This window comes from Dermacentor variabilis, chromosome 10, assembly GCF_050947875.1.
Source record: "Dermacentor variabilis isolate Ectoservices chromosome 10, ASM5094787v1, whole genome shotgun sequence".
Classification (NCBI taxonomy): domain Eukaryota; kingdom Metazoa; phylum Arthropoda; class Arachnida; order Ixodida; family Ixodidae; genus Dermacentor; species Dermacentor variabilis.
In genome coordinates, this window is record NC_134577.1 from 53026252 (window position 1) to 53044704 (window position 18453).

Sequence of the window (18453 nt, forward strand, 5' to 3'; positions counted from 1 at the left end):
TGTTCTGGTCATCATTCCCACTGTTTACAAGCCACACACGTAGACAGCTGAGAGCGAGATTTTACTTGAGTATTTCTAGAAACTTCTTTGAATAGGCTTAAAGCACGCGCCTAATACCTATCACATCAGCCAGCGTTTGTGGAAGCAAGCAGTCGCTAGATATTACAACCCAAACCCGCTCCCCTAACTATAACCAATTCAGAAAGAGTTTCTCGCTAAACCACACCCATGGCACAGTGGCTATTGCGTCTTGTTTCTAAGTACCTCTCGGCAGCAGTGCGCCTTGACCGTAGCAGCCGCATTCGGTGGGGGCGCAATTCAAAGAACGTTTGTGGGCGGGGACTTAATGACACGTTACTAACCACATCAAAATACTGTATAACAGAGTTATGAAGGAGAGCCCCATTTAATGATTGCGGTGTTGCTTTCGACAGTAAAATCCCATACTAAGTCAACTTTCTTGTCCCTGTTCTGTCTCGGACTTCCTTGAAGTTTACACCATTTAACTTTTTTCCCCTTAACAAAAAGGCCTGTCTGACTATACTTCTGCTAATTTAGCTAACTACAAATCACTGAATTACCGTTGTATGGCAGCTACTTAGAAGACTTGACCGAAATTTCAAGCATTTAGATAAACAATTCGTGTCAGCTGCTGTTAAGTTATATTGTACAGTTCTTTATTTCCTCAGAAACTTGAAGAAATACAGAAAAGACCTAAATAACAAGTTTCCATATTCAATTCTCCAGAATATAAGATAGGTAAGAATTCTGTAAACTACGTTCATTACAATGCCTATAGCAGGCAAAATTCAAGGACTTTAGTAATTTAAGTTTTCGCTTCGGAAAGACATTTCGTCTGGGAGACGCACTTTTTTTTATTCATTTCTTGTTCGGAAGACAACCAGAAAAAAAAAAGATTGCAAGGTTTCTTTGTGACAGCGGGCGGGACTTTTTTAAAACTTATTTTACATTACTCAAGAATTATTAGTCTTCTAGCTCGTTCTTCAGAACTCTTAACTTTCCTTTATATTTCAGCATGAAAAGAGTTACATCGTGCAGAAAAACTGTATATGGCATTTCGAAACAAGTTACGCAGCCTTGTAGACAATAAATATGTTACCCAATAAAGAGTTAAGCCAGTTAACAGGTCGACAGGAAATACAGTTGTTCAAGGCTGTTGGCTCACTCGCTTCAGAAGTATCACTTATGTAAAGCGATAGTTTCCTTACCCGCAGGCTTGCTTTCCGCAGTAGCTGCTTGGTAATGCTGTTTCTCATCGATAACCAACTGATCGGCGTGAGCTGGTTTGGCGTTAGTGACTCTTTCTGGCTGAATAGACGAAGCGTTCGTGGTCCCGACGAGTGAGCTAATCTAGTCATCTGTAGCACATGCCCTACAAATTTATTTGCGGCCGGCTTTCTTTTCTACCGAAAAACTAAAAAAACAACAAACTGTGTCTAAATATACTCATCACAGCAAATATCCGCCTTGAAGTGTATACGTCTTCATCAAAATGAACCCTTCTCTGCCTTGCCCCAAGGCTTTGGCCTGTCTGCTCTGTCGGTGTCTCGCCAAGTTAGGGGATGCCGGACACAGTGGAAAAGTAAACTCGGCCGATCCTAGGAGCCATGTAATCCGCAGTCGCATGATTCGCATGGTGCACAAGGTGGGGAGCGCCATAGTAAATTCTGCACGTAATTAGGTTAACACGTTTATATAAACACCGTAATCGTTGTTATCACTCCTCGAGCGGGACTGATAGCTTTTGAATATTGATGCGAGCATAGTCAAACACCTTATTTACACCACGATGGCTAAGACAGGTGCTGTGCATAGATAATTCTGCATTGGGGAACATTTGGCTTGTATCCATATTCGTAATAATGCAACTTCCGTTGGCAGTATGCATTGCATATACAGCGTTGTTCGAGATAAGAAGAAAATAAACAAATTATATTTGAGAAAAATAGATTTGCAGGCGTTCGCCAAGATACAATGCACGCGGCACAAAAGAGAAAAGTTTGACTGATAATTACCTCACTGCTAGAATGTGAAAGGATAACAAAACCAGCTTACGACTATTTTCAACTTTACCCTAGAAAAGAAATTTATATTCTATTGAAATAATGGCTTGATATAAATTTGAAAAGCGGGTAAGCGAAAGGAATATCCTGATACGGTGAGGCCCAGAATGGAAGTTTCAAATGTGAAGGTCCATATTTACTTGTGATTCTGTGTGCTCTTCGACGTTGATTTGTAGCCGGACCCAGATCTGCAAAAACGTGAGCTTCACCGGCCGGTACTTGTCCCAGAATGTCTTTAGTAAGTCGCGTTCATACATGCAGCTATCCTTTAAAATAAAAGTGTACAGTCACTGCATTTAGCCGCTACTAATACATGTAGGTGAAACCTGGATGATAACAAAGAAGCTTGAGAAGTTGAAGACCGTGCAATGAGCGATGAAACGGAATGTGTTAGGCGAATAACGTTATAAAGGCAGAGGACAGCGATGTGCACTAGAGAGCTATAAAGTATTCTGATATTCTATAGTTGACACTGAGAGGCAGAAATAGAGCTGGGCAAGCGTTGAAAGGTGTAGGGAAGAAAAACAGTCATCTGTTAGTGTTACAGAATGGCTACCTTGAGAAGGGTCACACTGTCGAAGACGGCAGAGAGCGGTCCTGTAGGTCATGCGTTGAAATGAGAAATTACGCAAGCATAAAATGTGGTCGGCTGGCGGAAGACTGGAGTAATTGGAGGACGCCAGGAACCTTCGTCCTACAGTGGACATAAAGAGGATGATTACGATTACTAGACAGTGAGTGAGTTAGTAAAAACTTTATTTAATACAAATAAAATGAGGCACGATACTAGACAATGTCATGAATATTTGGAGTTTTTCCAGCCGCGCATGCATAACAGTTGACTTGTACAGGTGATTGCAGGAACTCGGGGTCATGGCGTTGGCGTCTTACTAGTCAGAACATTTTCATCCTTCAACCCCATTAGAAAGTGGCACTGGGGGTATAGTCTATAATAGCCACATTGCTCTGGTACTAACGGCCTAAGGCAGCCAGTGTTCCTGAGGCCGGCTGTCACCTGTCATATTAACTATGTCAGTCATCTTCCAGGCAAATTATTTACACAACGCCACCATTCATAATGATTCCTTCAAGTATAACAAACTGGCTCCACGCAACGTATTTGCTGCGAGAAAACATGCCACGTGTGCGACCACAGCGCCTTTCACAGGCGAAATAAAAGGTTTCTTTCGAAGCTGTCAGATTGCAGGAAAAGCAAGTGAAACGAGCGAGAATTTATTGAACACCACGTTTACCTGTACTTTGAAAACTATGATCTGAGACCGAATTGAGAAATGTAGCCTTATTTCAGTTTACCACGTGCCGTATGTGTGAATTCCCATGTTCTCTGGCCGCCGAACGTTGTTGCTGGCTAGAACTTAGCTCACCCAGGGCCCCTGTTATTTCCTCAAATTTTGTTGCTCACTGTCGCTACAAAAAATGCAGAAGTGTTCTGTAATATTCTTTCAGATTGAGTACATCGTGAAAAAAATACAAAGAGCTTTCCTCGAAGCCCTAAAAAGTGCCATATGGATAGACGACCAAACGAGAAAAATTGCCATGGAAAAGGTTTGATACATTGAACATATGCACGGGCGAATGCCTAGGAATCTAGGAAGCTAAAGACGATTTATAAATGTGGCTGGAAGCGCTATATCAGTAAAACGCTATTACTCGCTTTTTTATTGGCACTGATAAGTTAGTGCCCTAGCAATTGCTGGCGAGCAGAAAGTTAGGTATGATTACATTAGTATTATTGTATTGGGATCTTAATGAGATGAGTACGGATCTCGTTTACCCTACACCTTATTTGCATGACTAATTTCTAGGCCATGGGAAGGGCTGCATAGCCTTGGATCTGCTTAGCAGAGTGATTGACACAAGCATGCGGAGTCTTTTTTTTTCCTTCTTGCAAAATACCTTTAATGCTGGTTCGGTTTTTCAGATAAGAGGAATAACCACCAAAATTGCTTATCCTTCCTGGTTGCTTGATACGAATTCTCTTGAAGAAATGTATAGCGACGTGAGTTTATTTCATTTTGTTGATAGTCAAACAACTGAAAGAAATTTTCCGCAGTTATCTCTTGTTGTTGTTTAATATTTATAAATGATAAACTGTGAGAAAAGATACTGCCTAGCGGTTGGCTATTCCAATCATCAAAAATAAACATTAACCATTAAGGAATCTGTGAAATACACAAAACGAAATAAAAACAGGAAATCCATAAAAGAAATATAGCGGAAAATACACCTTCACCCAACTACAGCGTTGCCTGCTAAACAATATAGACCGCGCTGTATCACCGACATGCGAGTGTTCATTCGTAGTGAGCGTTGCAAAAAAGAGCTTGAATCAGTACCGTCCCGGCGTAAAAGGAAAAAAAAAACACAGTGAAAAATAAAGGGCGGACAAATAGTACTAGTTCACACTAAGGTGCACAAAAGCCGTTAGTGAGCAGTTTCGCAATGAATTGTCTTTCTAAGAGACTACATAAAATCAAGGTCCATCAGAAAGTGATGAACAGCTGTCACAGCTGCTGTCTGTCTCATCAGGACCAGGATTCAAGGTCCTTCTCTATAGAAAAACTAGTGTTGAGCCGATGCCAGGGGCTGCCTGAGGACTCTCTGTGGTGCTCAAATGATAGACGCTGAATGAGCAGATGTTGCACAGACACATCCGAGGTGTTAAAGTGAGGGCAAGCAATGGACGGCGTCTTACTTATGCTATGTCAAATATAAGGTGTGTAGGCCACCTCCAGGTGCAGTCTATGTACGAGCGTGTCAAAGATGCGATCAATACGTTGGTACATCGCACACCTCAAATTTCCATTCTACAAGGAAAAGAAAAACTAAGAGAAGTCCCAAGGTTAATGATTTGTCATATTATCAGAAATGTGGTGGCAACGACTGTGAAACCTATCCGAAGCTGTAGAATGAATATATAGAAAAATTCACGTCCTAAACACTGGGTGAATTGGTGGACCCCAATTTTCTTTCACATAGTATTTGCGTTTTAATGAATGTGTTGAAGTCATGCGCAGTGCAATAGCGTAATATGTTATGATATACGCATGCCATGCTTACGTTTTGGTGAATGTAGGCTGACGTTGTGTGGTGACATATAGCGTAATATATTATGATATGCGCATGCCATGCTTACGTTTTGGTGAATGTAGGCTGACGTTGTGTGGTGACATCGCTTGTATTAATGCAATGAAGAGGGAAGAATAAGGTTAGCTTTCCTGATCTTTCAACCCAGTAAATCATAGTCACTGCCTAGTTTATGAGCATACCTATACCCTCAGACGGCACTCATCACGCTCATAATATTTAGTCACTGTTGGTGTTCCGGTGCATTAAAATTGTGAGTAGAGGTGAGTTATATTGAACTTTCTTTGCCCCCTGCAATAAACCTCACAGATTATGTCTACACGATACTCCCTGCAGCAGCGATTAACAATTACGAGTTTATTGTGCGTTCTCCTCACATCATCCATCTGTTGCCCCTCAAGTCTCTAGTTTTCTACCAATCGTAGTCTCCTCTAATATCATGTGCGAGTAATTAATATGCACCTTGTACACAACGAAGGGATTTACTTTATGAAAAATATCAGCGTCGCAAAGTCGCATGCCCTAACCTCAGTTATTGGTGCTGCCTTTTCTTGTCTACGTGCTCTTCCTTCTGGAGCCAACCTGGTTCTTCAGCATGCGCGAAGGTGGTTTGCCGTAGCATTCACACATAGACGCAGAAATTTGTCATGTTCTTTCGACTGATTATGTATCCTTCACAGAAGTTCGCTGTTAAATTGACACAACAGGGCCGAAAAGGCTAGCCTTCTATGAGGCAAATACACCTTGTGCTCTCGCTTCCCCCGATGAAGCGATACAGCTTTGCACGGCACATTGAGAACCACGAGTTGTCGCTGACAGAAATCTTCGGGATGCTGACATCACGGAAGCAGTGCTTTAGTCTAGATTTCTTGTGGCTTTCTCGCGAAATGACAGGTGACCTGCGGGCGTGTTGGTAATTCATTGCGAGAGCTTGGCGGTGTATAGAGCAGAACAGAGTGCGTTTTTCGCTATATTGGTTATAGCTAGGCCAAACATTGACAAAGAGCGAGGAAGCTGAGTGCACAGGCTACACCTGAGCAACTGTACTGGGCAAATTTTCTCTGGGTCGGCCAGCCACGCTGATGAGTAAGAACTGACCTACATTGACATACGAGTAACTTGTAATGATATGCATCGGGGACTGTTGCTAAGCGGGACTGGAGCATGAAGGCTCAATAGCGATCTCAATGACTTTGGGATTATCCCAGTTGACCCTTGTGAGCGACGGATGCCAAAGACGAGGCAACCGTGACAACCAGCTTCGCTGCATTTAGGATACAAATCGTTAGGTTTATACAATCATGATTCTGTATTAAAAATTTCTGCGAATATTTGGGTCAAAGTAGAAAGATCTTCAGTAGGCTTTATTCGTTAGAACCAGGTAATGAAATTACAAACGACTTCACTCAGTCTGTGAGCGAATTTCTTCAGAAGCTTACTGTATGATGTTTTAATGTCGTAAATAGCACCTAAAGAGTTACCAAAGCTAAGTGGTGGAAGTCACACTGTCTAAACAATTGCTGTCAGCGTAATAGCATAATATTGTACCCGTCTTCCTGAGCAAAAAAGAGAACAGGTGCCACTAAAATTAGCCAAGGTGACCTTCTAGCGTAAGCACGATAAACTTGGCGCAAACGCACAGTTACCTAAATCGATAACCGACAACACAATAAAACGTTACGACACAGCCCATCTAACGACCACTATCGACGGAAATGCGATTAGAATTCAAGCAATTTAGCGACATCGTATTGCCGAAGGCCAGTTTATTTAATATATGTAATAGTCCCTTCGAGTCTTTCCTTGCTTGGGCCAGATACGATTTACAATGTCTCCGGTATCACCTCACTTTCTTGTGGCACTCCCTTCCCAACGTCGGTAATGAGCATGACGGCATGACGACGACCGTATGACGACAATGCAACGCCGACGCTGAAAAGACGAAGACGGAATGACGTCGATGCAACGGCAAAGGCGGCATAGCGACAACTGCGTGACGACGAGATGGCGATTCTTTAATGATGACATTGGCATAGCGTAACGCCAATGCCGTGTATGACGACAACTTCATGAAAATGCTGCAATGGCAACAATGGCATCGATGGCAAGGACAACAACTATGAAATGACAATTCTGACAACGATGGCATAATCACGGATAAATGAAGACAGCATGAGTACGATATAATTACGAAGACGAAATCGCGTCAGTGGAACGGCTTAGACAGTTTAATGATGAAGGCATGACGACGGCGGCATGACGAGAAGCGGATGCTTAGGTTCCATGGTCGTTTCATTATGATGATGATGAAACGAACAAGAACATAAATGCGTTACAGCAACTGTATCACGACCACGCCTTGACCACACTTGCGTCGCGACAAGGGCATGACGAGTGTTGCATGACGACAATAGAACGATCACAACTGCATCACGACGACGGCATCACGAGACGCAGGTAGCAGTTAAAGGTGGAATGAGGACGACGAAATGACTACGGCAGCATCAAGACCTCGAGTGCTGGCCCAAGCTATAAGAGAACTTAAGGCACTGAATCGGCGTAGAAAGCCTGCCGACTTCAGCATGACGAAAGTCAAAGGAAATAGCTGGAATGATGACGTTGAAATTACCACGACGGTATCTCGATCATTAGTATGACGACAATAGTACAGTATGACAACTGTGTGTGACGATGGTGTGACAACGACAACATAATGAGAGTGAGGTGACCGAAAGCTAGAATGACGACGATGAAACGACCACAACGGCATTAAGACTAGGGTATCACAGCAAATAAATGACGACTTAGGACGACGGCGGCGGGACTATGACGGCATGACTTGAGTGGGATGACAAAGTTGGAACGACGACGATATTACGGCTACGACAGTAACAAAACTACGAGGACGTATCTAGGGGCCCAAGCTATTAGACAAATTACCACATCGCCGGAGTAGTATAGTAGGCGGGACGACAACGGCATGACGAGAGTCAGATGACGAAGCTAGAATCATGGCGATAGAATGACGACGATGGCTTCATGACATTGATCTGCTGTGATAATAGATAGATAGACATATAGATAGGCAGACGTAGATACATAGACATATAGATAGATAGATAGATAGATAGATAGATAGATAGATAGATAGATAGATAGATAGATAGATAGATAGATAGATAGATAGATAGATAGATAGATAGATAGATAGACAGACAGATAGACAGACAGACAGACAGACAGACAGACAGACAGACAGACAGGCAGGCAGGCAGGCAGGCAGGCAGGCAGGCAGGCCGGCAGGCAGGCAGGCAGGCAGGCAGGCAGGCAGGCAGGCAGGCAGGCAGGCAGGCAGGCAGGCAGGCAGGCAGGCAGGCTCTAAACGCCAAAAGTAGGCAAAGCATGCTAATCCCATGAAAACTTAAAAGCGCTCCAACTTTACGATGGTATTTGGTCATTCTTGTCCACTTTAACGTCGCATAACTCTTACCTGGTGTCATATTTCACCGCCAGGTAACAGACTTTCAGTCCAGCTACTCCTTTGTTAAGCTAATGCACAAAATCACCGAGAACAACCAGAAGAGAATGCTCAAGAAACTTCGTACGGCGTACTCTGAGGACTTTGAGTAAGTAAATAAAGGCATTGCGTACAAAACCAATAGATTTTATAGGTGGATATCCAGAACTGTGCCCACACTTTACCATAAAAAGCAGAAAGGAAAGGAGTTCAACCTCTACAAAAAGATAACATCGATTCTGTGAATTGTGCAAATTGAGAAGAATGCTACGCGTACAATTAATGCTGCATCTTGTTGTAGCAGCACTTAATGTAACATCAAGTAATCAGATTTATTTTGAAGTGTTACTCATTCAACGCCTTTTCGGAGATCTAGCTGTTGTCTTGTAGAGCGCTTTCTTTATATTCTTCAAAGGCAGTTTTTCATTACTTTTTATACAGCTCGTTTTTCGGCCAGTCTACGGCAACCACTTTTTACAGTCCCAGAGGAAATGAAATTGGTAAGACTTGATAAAATTTGGGCTTTTTTTATCCTTTCAAGAAAGACACAACTTGCTAACTTCTTTTTATTTTTTAACTTGGATAGAGTATAAACATAGTGAAGTGACTCTTTATGAATCATGCGAAATATAATGGTTAATTTCATTTACATTACTTATAACGTCCTGATATAGCAGCACAGCAAGCATATTATTGTGTAGAAAAGAAGTGGCACACATAGCATGATCTATATTGACAAAAAGCTCTAAATTCGCAGAATGCCTAACACTAATGTATAGAGAGAAAAACCTGGTGTCCGCTCACGGCTATTGCAGATTGTTGTCTATGTCCTGCTATACACATATTTTATGTCGCGTATTTTGCCACAATACCAATAATAGTGACGTTGCTGTTTGAGACGCACTATTAGAAAGAGAGTGAAAGAAAAGAAGTCTCCATTCAACGCGCTTCTCTAAAGAATGCACAGCAACACTGAAGGTTCTCTGAAAAAGAATATGTATATACATATATATATATATATATATATATATATATATATATATATATATATATATATATATATATATATATATATATCTATATACGAGGGCGAATCTGGACGTCTTTCCCATATTTTTTATCAGCGACAATAAAGTATAATATACAGGTAATTAGAAATATATATACTATTTCACGTGCGGCGTGAACGTGTGAAGCACTACCGCCATTATGAACAACTAACAGCAGGGATCTACGGCCGATAAGGCCGGGCTGGTCCAAGAAAAGTCCACTGGTGGGAATGGATATGCTGACTCTGAAATTACAGCCGTAATATGGCTAAAACAGTAAGGGCAATGATCTTCTTATTCACCCTCGTATATATACACACACACACACACACACACACACACACACACACACACACACACACAAACACACACACACACACACATATATATATATATATATATATATATATATATATATATATATATATATATATATATATATATATATATATATATATATATATATATATATATATGTTTAAACGTTGTTTAACACCATCTAAACGTCGCTGTTGCCTCAACCTGCACCATTGTACACATTGCTGTCATTGTAAATTGTGACCCATTCGTCATGGGGCACTGCAGGTGAAAGTAATATCTCCTTTTAAAATACAACAATGATTTCGTAGCTTTAATTTTAGTTCTGATTGCCAAGCAAAACCAAAATGCAGATGTGTTGAAAACAGATTCCAGAACGCACAGTTATCAATAGTTCACTGTGCTCGTAAGCATTATAAACCACTTTCTAAATTCAAAAGGGATTTCGTAATTTTCGTTGTAATTAGGAGGAATCAAAGTTTAACGATGAAGGGAGGAGTTGTATTGTATTTCACTCTTGCTTGTTTGTGTTGTAATTTTACGCTAGTATTTTAATTGAATACTTACTCTCTAGCTTGGCTATATATTTTGTCTTAATAACTTTTTCCACCGTCATTCTTTTTAAAAACTTACGATATGAAAGCACACAAACCGCATTATCAGTGAGCTCTTCAGTATTCGTGGCACTGAAAGCAGGGGCAAGGACAAATAAACGTTCATGAGCTTTAGGACAGGTAGTGGAAGATCAAATTGTTTTTCACGTGAAAAACAGAGCTTTAGAGTTACTTACACTGAGAATACGGAAGCCGCAGAGCTTGTCAGCAATCGACGTTCCAGGACCTTAAGGGGACTTATAGGATCTTTAAGTTCTGCCCAATTGCGCTAGCTCTTTCTTGCAGGAAACATTCAGTCTCTTTTTAAATACAGTGTTATGAGCACTGGTAGTATACATATGGTTGTGACGTCCGTGAAATAAGGAGGATAAACATGGACAATCTTCTTTGTTACCCGTCTTTACCTAAATACAGCGTCAATGAAATGCATCGTCGGGAAGCTCCTAGACATAACATCACCAGGAAAGCCCAAAATACTTAGCTTATTTTTTGTGATAAATTTTGTCGATCTGTCCGAGTGTTACCTCGAGCAGAAACATTCATTGAAGCACGACTTGACCTATTCAACCAAAGCGATGTCTCACTCCTCCCGATGGAAGAGTGCAGTGGGGCTATATTGTTAACCTTCCTAAAGTTCTCAATGGAAGATTTTTGTTATTGCATGGAAGTACGTATTTGGTGTAAATTAAGAGCAGATCATCTTGTATCTATGACTAAATTTAAAAGTGAAATCTCTCTCGTTCTTCCCTACACTTGGTGTATGGATATGCATATATTCTGTAGTAGCATCACTTTCAGTGACCGGCCCTACTTTGCGCGACCTCTAAGGTGTGTTCTACTATATTCTTTTAGATTTTTCCTGTTGCTCTTTCTTTCCTTTTTCCTTCACCTCCTTCCTATCTTCCATTTATGTGTTTTTCACACCTCCTTACTTAAGAGTAGGCCGGCGTTGTGCCCCTTCCGGTGGCAGCTACCAGCCTGCTCCTCGCTTACCATTTCCTGTCACATGCATATATATTTTCAAAACAAATAATAATAATAATAATAATAATAATAATAATAATAATAATAATAATAATAATAATAATAATAATAATAATAATAATAATAATAATAATAGTAATAATAATAATGGAGGCGAGAGGACCGAACAGATTCATATTGAAGAACGTTGTTCCTCCGACTTAAACTGCTGAGCAAACAAAACAAAGATAACAGCGAAGTAGTGCGTCTCATCCTTCTTCCTTTCTTCTCGTTCATGATATGTATATATATATATATATATCCCCTTAGTCTAGAGAAGAAATTCACCAGTGTAAACATGCATACAAAGTTTGTTTTGTATCATATTTCTAAATCAGAAAATCCCCATAGAATCAGGCATCACATCTCTCGTCATTTTTGTAATAGAGGATTTACAAAACATTTTCAATTATATTGCGTTTAGTATGTGATAAAGTAATACGTTGTCTCTCAATATAAATCTGCAAATTTCTGCTCCTAATGTGAAGTACAATTCACACAATGAACTCTTTTTGCAGTATCTCATGCTAGAGGTCTACGAACACCGTTCTACGAATTCGGTCTTCCCAAGTAAGTTGCCTGAAGCAGTCGTGTGAGGACGATTTAGAGTAATTGAGTTTCTGTCATTTTTATTTTTATTTTTTTGAACTTTTTACAACCTAATGGTTTCATAACACAGTGAACAGATGTGTTGCAGTTTTACATCTCAATCAAAAGTACTAGGCAATAGCCTACTGTGGTATAAAGTTTGTAAACGGGGATAAGGTGCCACAGAAAGGCTGGGCAACGTTTTGATAGGAGGACCTATCTTCGTGAAAGGCGGCCTCGTCATACCCGCCATGTTAGTTTTAAACGGTTAGTGCAGTGACGTCACGTGCGGATGTTGTCGCTCGCGGCTGGTTTTAAAGGAAGAGGCTTCAGAGGAAACGAGCGCTGTCGTCCGACGTCTGTGAGCTTCGTTCCCAAGACGGGAGGACAAGAGCGGAAGAGTGGGAGCGTGGGGAGAAAAGAAAAGAAGGAAAGACAGAGAAAAAAGGGGAAAGCCAAGGCGACACCAAGACAGAAAGAAAAGAGAGAGAAAGAAAGAGAAAAAGAATTTTAAGAAATACGGGGGCCTGGGAGCGCGTTGGGGAGTCGGGAGGTTAGGAAGCATTTAGGGGTATCGTTGGCGGCATGTTCTTGTGGCATTAGAAAAGACGGTCAGGCGGTCAGTGCGCGGGTAACAAAAAATAAAAACAAAAAGAACATGAGTTGAAACAGTGACTTGAGTAGCATAGCAGCAATACGTCGAGTAATTTTGAAGTAGTTAAGATGGCGACGAGGAGTCTGCGGTGCAATGTATGGGGTGACCGAGAGGCAGCGGCATGGTCTTTCAAGGGGCATTGTCCCAGTCGCTCAACGTAGGTGTCGTTACGGCGGCATCCAAAAATGGGGATACCCTGGGTTGAGGCACCGAAAAAGCATATTGACTTCGGAATGTGTTGGTGAGGGGTTTCAAAAAATATATACAACAGTAACAGCAACAATATATACAAAAATATACATATAACAGCCTACACCGCTGCAACCATACTTGATCGAGCCGATGTCCTCAAGCCCCACCCGAGGGTCACAAGAACAACAACGCCTCTTCTTACTACTAAATTCTCAAACGCACTCCCAAACGTGAATAACATCCTCAGTAAATACTACCCAATTCTCACCAGCAACCAGAAACTTGATAAGGTCTTTCCCAACCCTCCCAGAATAGCCTACAGAGGCAACACTAGTTTTAAAAATGTTCTTGTACACGCCAAACTAAAGACAAAGAGGAAGTTGGGAACCAATCCCTGTGGCCGCCCCAAGTGCTCTACATGCAAACATATTCAATCTACTACTAAAGTAAAAAGTACAGAGTCAAATAACGCACACAAGTTAACTTCGGCTTTCACCTGCACATCGAGCAACGTAGTCTACTGTCTAGAATGCGCCACTTGTAGCAAACAATACATAGGTGAAACTGGACAACAAATTCATGCAAGACTCAACGGTCACCGCGCGGAAACAAAACGCAATTTACCCAAAGTAGTAGCCGGCCAATTTATTGAAGATGGTCCTATATTTGACAAAGCAAGGCTCTATATACTACAAACAAATTTCCGTTCCCCTCGCGAAAGGAAGTATACGGAATCATACCTGATACACAAGTTTAATTGCCTACACAGGACGGAAATTCATTTGGCACGCGGCAATTTAGAATCTTTAAAAGCGGTAACTTAAATCTGAAATTCTCATATCATCAACCAAGACACAAAACACATTATGCCACCAGCTAAGCTTAATTCTTAACCTCACCTACTCTTCCATTTCGAAAAATTTTTTCCTGCCTACTACTCGATTTAATATACTTTTCAGGTTTTTACGCGTATATCAACTGTAGGAACCACTTCTCCCATGTACACTTGGCCCCGCCCGCTTCTGCGCACGTCACCCCCCTGTTTGTTATTCCGGTTTCGGTCCCCCCTCTCTTTTCCCTCCTTATTTCTTTATATATATTTTGAAAGCCCCTCACCAACACATCCCGAAGTCAATATGCCTTTTTCAGCGCCTCAACCCAGGGTAACCCCATTTCTGGATACCGCCGTAACGACACCTACGTGGAGCGACTGTGGCAATTCCCTTGAAAGACCATGCCGCTGCCTTTCAGTCACCCCATATATTGCACCGCAGACTCCTCGTCGCCATCTTAACTACTTCAAAATTACTCGACGTATTGCTGCTATGCTACTCAAGTCACTGTTTCAACTCATGTTCTTTTTGTTTTTATTTTTTGTTACCCGCGCACTGACCGCCTGACCGTCTTTTCTAATGCCACAAGAACATGCCGCCAACGATACCCCTAAATGCTTCCTAACCTCCCGACTCCCCAACGCGCTCCCAGGCCCCCGTATTTCTTAAAATTCTTTTTCTCTTTCTTTCTCTCTCTTTTCTTTCTGTCTTGGTGTCGCCTTGGCTTTCCCCTTTTTTCTCTGTCTTTCCTTCTTTTCTTTTCTCCCCACGCTCCCACTCTTCCGCTCTTGTCCTCCCGTCTTGGGAACGAAGCTCACAGACGTCGGACGACAGCGCTCGTTTCCTCTGAAGCCTCTTCCTTTAAAACCAGCCGCGAGCGACAACATCCGCACGTGACGTCACTGCACTAACCGTTTAAAACTAACATGCAGAGGAAGACGAGGCTGCCTTTGACGAAGACAGGTCCTCCTATCGAAACGTTGGCCAGTCTCTCTGAGGCACCTTATCCCTGTTTACAGACTTTATACCAAAGTGTGCTTTTCCATCTGCCAGCCCCTTTCTTGATTTTAGGTAATAGCCTTGCAACCCAGAAATTTACCAGCTCTGCAAGCACTAATTTGCTCAATATCGAACACTTAAATTAGGAATTTGAAGTTCCTGCCAGGGACATTGGCAGTCATGTTTTTGAGCTAGGTGGGACGTCAAGAACAATAGTGAACCGGCACGTTACCTGCAACGCAAACACTACCCGAGTCACTGAAATGCCGACGCTGCATGTAAAAAGCTCTCACCATTCCGTATAGGCTGCACTTGGCGCCGACATGAGTGAGATGAGGAGAACATTATTCAACCTCATATTGACAACGCTTACAAACATATCCTGTTGATAGTACAGAAAAGCTTCATTATTCGGAGTCCATTGCATTCTGCAAATTCAACCAATATCCCTCCTATACCATTTCTAGTGTTGATATCGCAGCTGCCAATGACCTGTTACCTCGCCTACTTTCTCAAATTTAACAATAAAGTTGCCCTTGAGTATAGCACACTCAGTTGCATCGTTGTCATTGCTTATTCAACATCCTAATAAAACTGTTTTATCTAAATTATCGTGACTGGAGGTTAAAGCGTATGGTCGTGCTATCTTTAATCTATATCTCCCATCTAGCTTACATATCACGACTGCCACCCTCTCATTGATGCTGTAAAATTAATCAAATTTGCCCGCCGTGGCTTATATATAGGGAATCATTTCCCGCATTCCCTGTTAAGAACAGATGTGTTTGCATTAAAATGGCTTGAAATGCACAGTCCAGGCATTACCAAGTCATGACAAGCAGCTTATCGCTATCGTTCATAAGAAAAGTGTGAAATCATTCCACTGCGCAGCTAATAACATTTTGTCAGAAACGAGTAGGTTGTCGATAAAGTTGGGAAAGAAGTTAAGGGCCGCGGAATGAGCGATGGAAGGAAAAGTGTTAGGCTCAACGTTGAAAGACAGAATGACAGCGATGTGAATTAGAAAGCAAAAGGGGATAGTTGATATCATAATTGACATTAAGTGGAAATATTTGCGTTTAGTAGGTCACATGATACCCTGAGTGGACAACTAACTAGAGTTTAATAGAGTTACAGATTGTACGTCGATGCAAGAGAGGCACAGTCAAATAAAGCAGATAACTAGGTGGTATGATCAAACTAAATAATTTGTAGACGTAACAAGGAATCAGTTGGCGCGAGAGAGCGGCAATTCGATATTGCTGGGATATTTCTTCGGCTTGCAATAGACTCGTGTATGTGCTGATCATGATGGTCATGTAGTGGTCGGAGCTGTGCCGAGCTGCATCGCGAGCAGGCGTCGTACAACAAAATGGCAGACAGTGTAAAGCATTATAAGAGATGAACACGAGCATCGGGAACGTATACAAAAGGAACCGAGAAGCGTGATGCATGAGCTACCGTACAGTCTGCCGAGTTCTCGACATTGCAACCTTCGGCAGTCAGCGCCTTTCTTGGCGTGGCTTCATTGTCATCGTCCTCGTCGGTATCGGCACCGTCGTCCTGTAGTGAGAAGTCATCATTTCGTCGCATTTTCTGTTTGCTTCATACCAATGCCGTTTTACTGTCATCCCTGTGTCGCATTCGTTATTGCTAATCGTGTCATTGGTGTCACCGTCGGCCATAATCCTTGTTGTCATCGGTGCCGTAATTGCGACATGACATTGTTGTCGCCAAGGCAGCCTGCACTTGTCCTCGTTCGTGATTGTATTCCGTGAATGCGGAGCTACTTTTGTTGGCCAAGTGCCGGACACGTATGGAAATATTCTGCAACACGGGCCTTTGCGTCGGCGGAATTAAGGTTGGACGCTCTCCGGATTCAAGTTAGAGTGAAGCAGTAGCCTTTAGCTCAACTTTGTCAGCCGAACAGGGGATGCGCCTGCACAAGTAACATTAGGTCATGGAGCCAGTCTTCCCAAACGAAGTCTTTGTGAAGCCATCCTCTTCCATTTTTCTACTGAAGTAAGTCTGTCCGAAACGTGATCCTGCTCGACGGACTCTGCAATGTGCTTAATTCGCGATTGGTTTTCATCGAGGTACAACTTTCGGCTGCCCCTTGGCAACTGTCCCGTTCAAATTGTTTTGCAATTTGTACGCTCTACTTCGGTCCATTATACTGCCACGCATAAAATTCATCATCTTCATCGAAACGCGCGATTCGTTGAGCGTGTACGAAGCGTGTCTAGCGCGTTGGGGGAGTACACTAAAATTTGCGGCGACAGGAACACTTGTTGATCCGACTTACCTGGCTTCAAAGGTGTGATGAAATGCTCCCGCGTAGTTCTTTCTTTCCTCAGTGGGCACCACTCACGTAATAAGAACTGTACCAAGGCGCAAGGTGGAAGAAGTTGGGGGTAGCGCCGTCACTGGGACGAGGAAATAGGCTCGCCGGAATGAGATGAAGCGTTTGCAGCGATATCAACAAAGTTCTGCGAATATGGAAACAGAATGATTTTTTCACTACAACTCATGCATAAATATAACATAGCAAAGATCTCGCGTAGGGAGCTTGCAATACAGCACTTCCAGTACTGTGCAATTATCTGTACAAGTTTTCTTTTTATCATTGCAAATCTCCAGCGAGAGATGTGTCATCATCATCAGCAGCAGCCTGGTTACGCCCACTGTAGGGCAAAGGCCTCTCCCATACTTCTCCAACAACCCCGGGCATGTACTAATTGTGGTCATGTCGTCCATGCAAACTTCTTAATCTCATCCGCCCACGTAACTTTCTGCCGCCCCTTGCTACGCTTCCCTTCCCCTGGTATCCAGTCCGTAACCCTTAACGAACATAGGTTATCTTCCCTCCTCCTTACATGTCCTGCCCATGCCCATTACTTTTTCTTGATTTCAACTAAGATCTCATTAACTCGCGTTTGTTCCCTCACCCAATCTGCTCTTTTCTTATCCCTTAACGTTACACCCATAATTCTTCTTTCCGTAGCTCGTTGCGTCGTCCTCAATTTAAGTAGAACCCTTTTCGTAAGCCTCCAGGTTTCTGCCCCGCAGGCGAGTACTGGTAAGACACAGCTATTATACACTTTTCTCTTGAGGTATAATGGCAACCTGCTGTTCATGATCTGAGAATGCCTGCCAAACGCACCCCAGCCCATTCTTATTCTTCTGATTATTTCCGTCTCATGATCCGGATCCGCCGTCACTACCTGCCCTAAGTAGATGTATTCCCTTACCACTTCCAGTGCTTCGCTACCTATTGTAAATTGCTGTTTTCTTCCGAGACTGTTAAGCATTACTTTAGTTTTCTGCAGATTAATTTTTAGACCCACTCTTCTGCTTTGCCTCTCCAGGTCAGTGAGCATGCATTGCAATTGATCCCCTGAGTTACTAAGCAAGGCAATATCATCAGCGAATCACAAGTTACTAAGATATTATCCATTAACTTTTATCCCCAA

The 18453-nt window shown here is 42.2% G+C and overlaps 1 protein-coding gene across 1 annotated transcript in view; it reads left to right on the forward strand.

Annotated features, from left to right (window-relative positions):
* The first annotated feature begins 3596 nt into the window (after nucleotides 1-3596).
* LOC142559542 (membrane metallo-endopeptidase-like 1) overlaps nucleotides 3597-18453 on the forward strand; it is a 35674-nt gene continuing 20817 nt past the window's right edge. Inside the window, exons 1-5 of the mRNA XM_075671123.1 lie at nucleotides 3597-3650; nucleotides 4027-4104; nucleotides 8706-8818; nucleotides 9151-9209; nucleotides 12232-12283. Coding sequence (XP_075527238.1) covers nucleotides 3642-3650; nucleotides 4027-4104; nucleotides 8706-8818; nucleotides 9151-9209; nucleotides 12232-12283 — 311 coding nt within the window. The 5' untranslated portion in view covers nucleotides 3597-3641. The remainder of the gene's footprint in view (nucleotides 3651-4026; nucleotides 4105-8705; nucleotides 8819-9150; nucleotides 9210-12231; nucleotides 12284-18453) is intronic.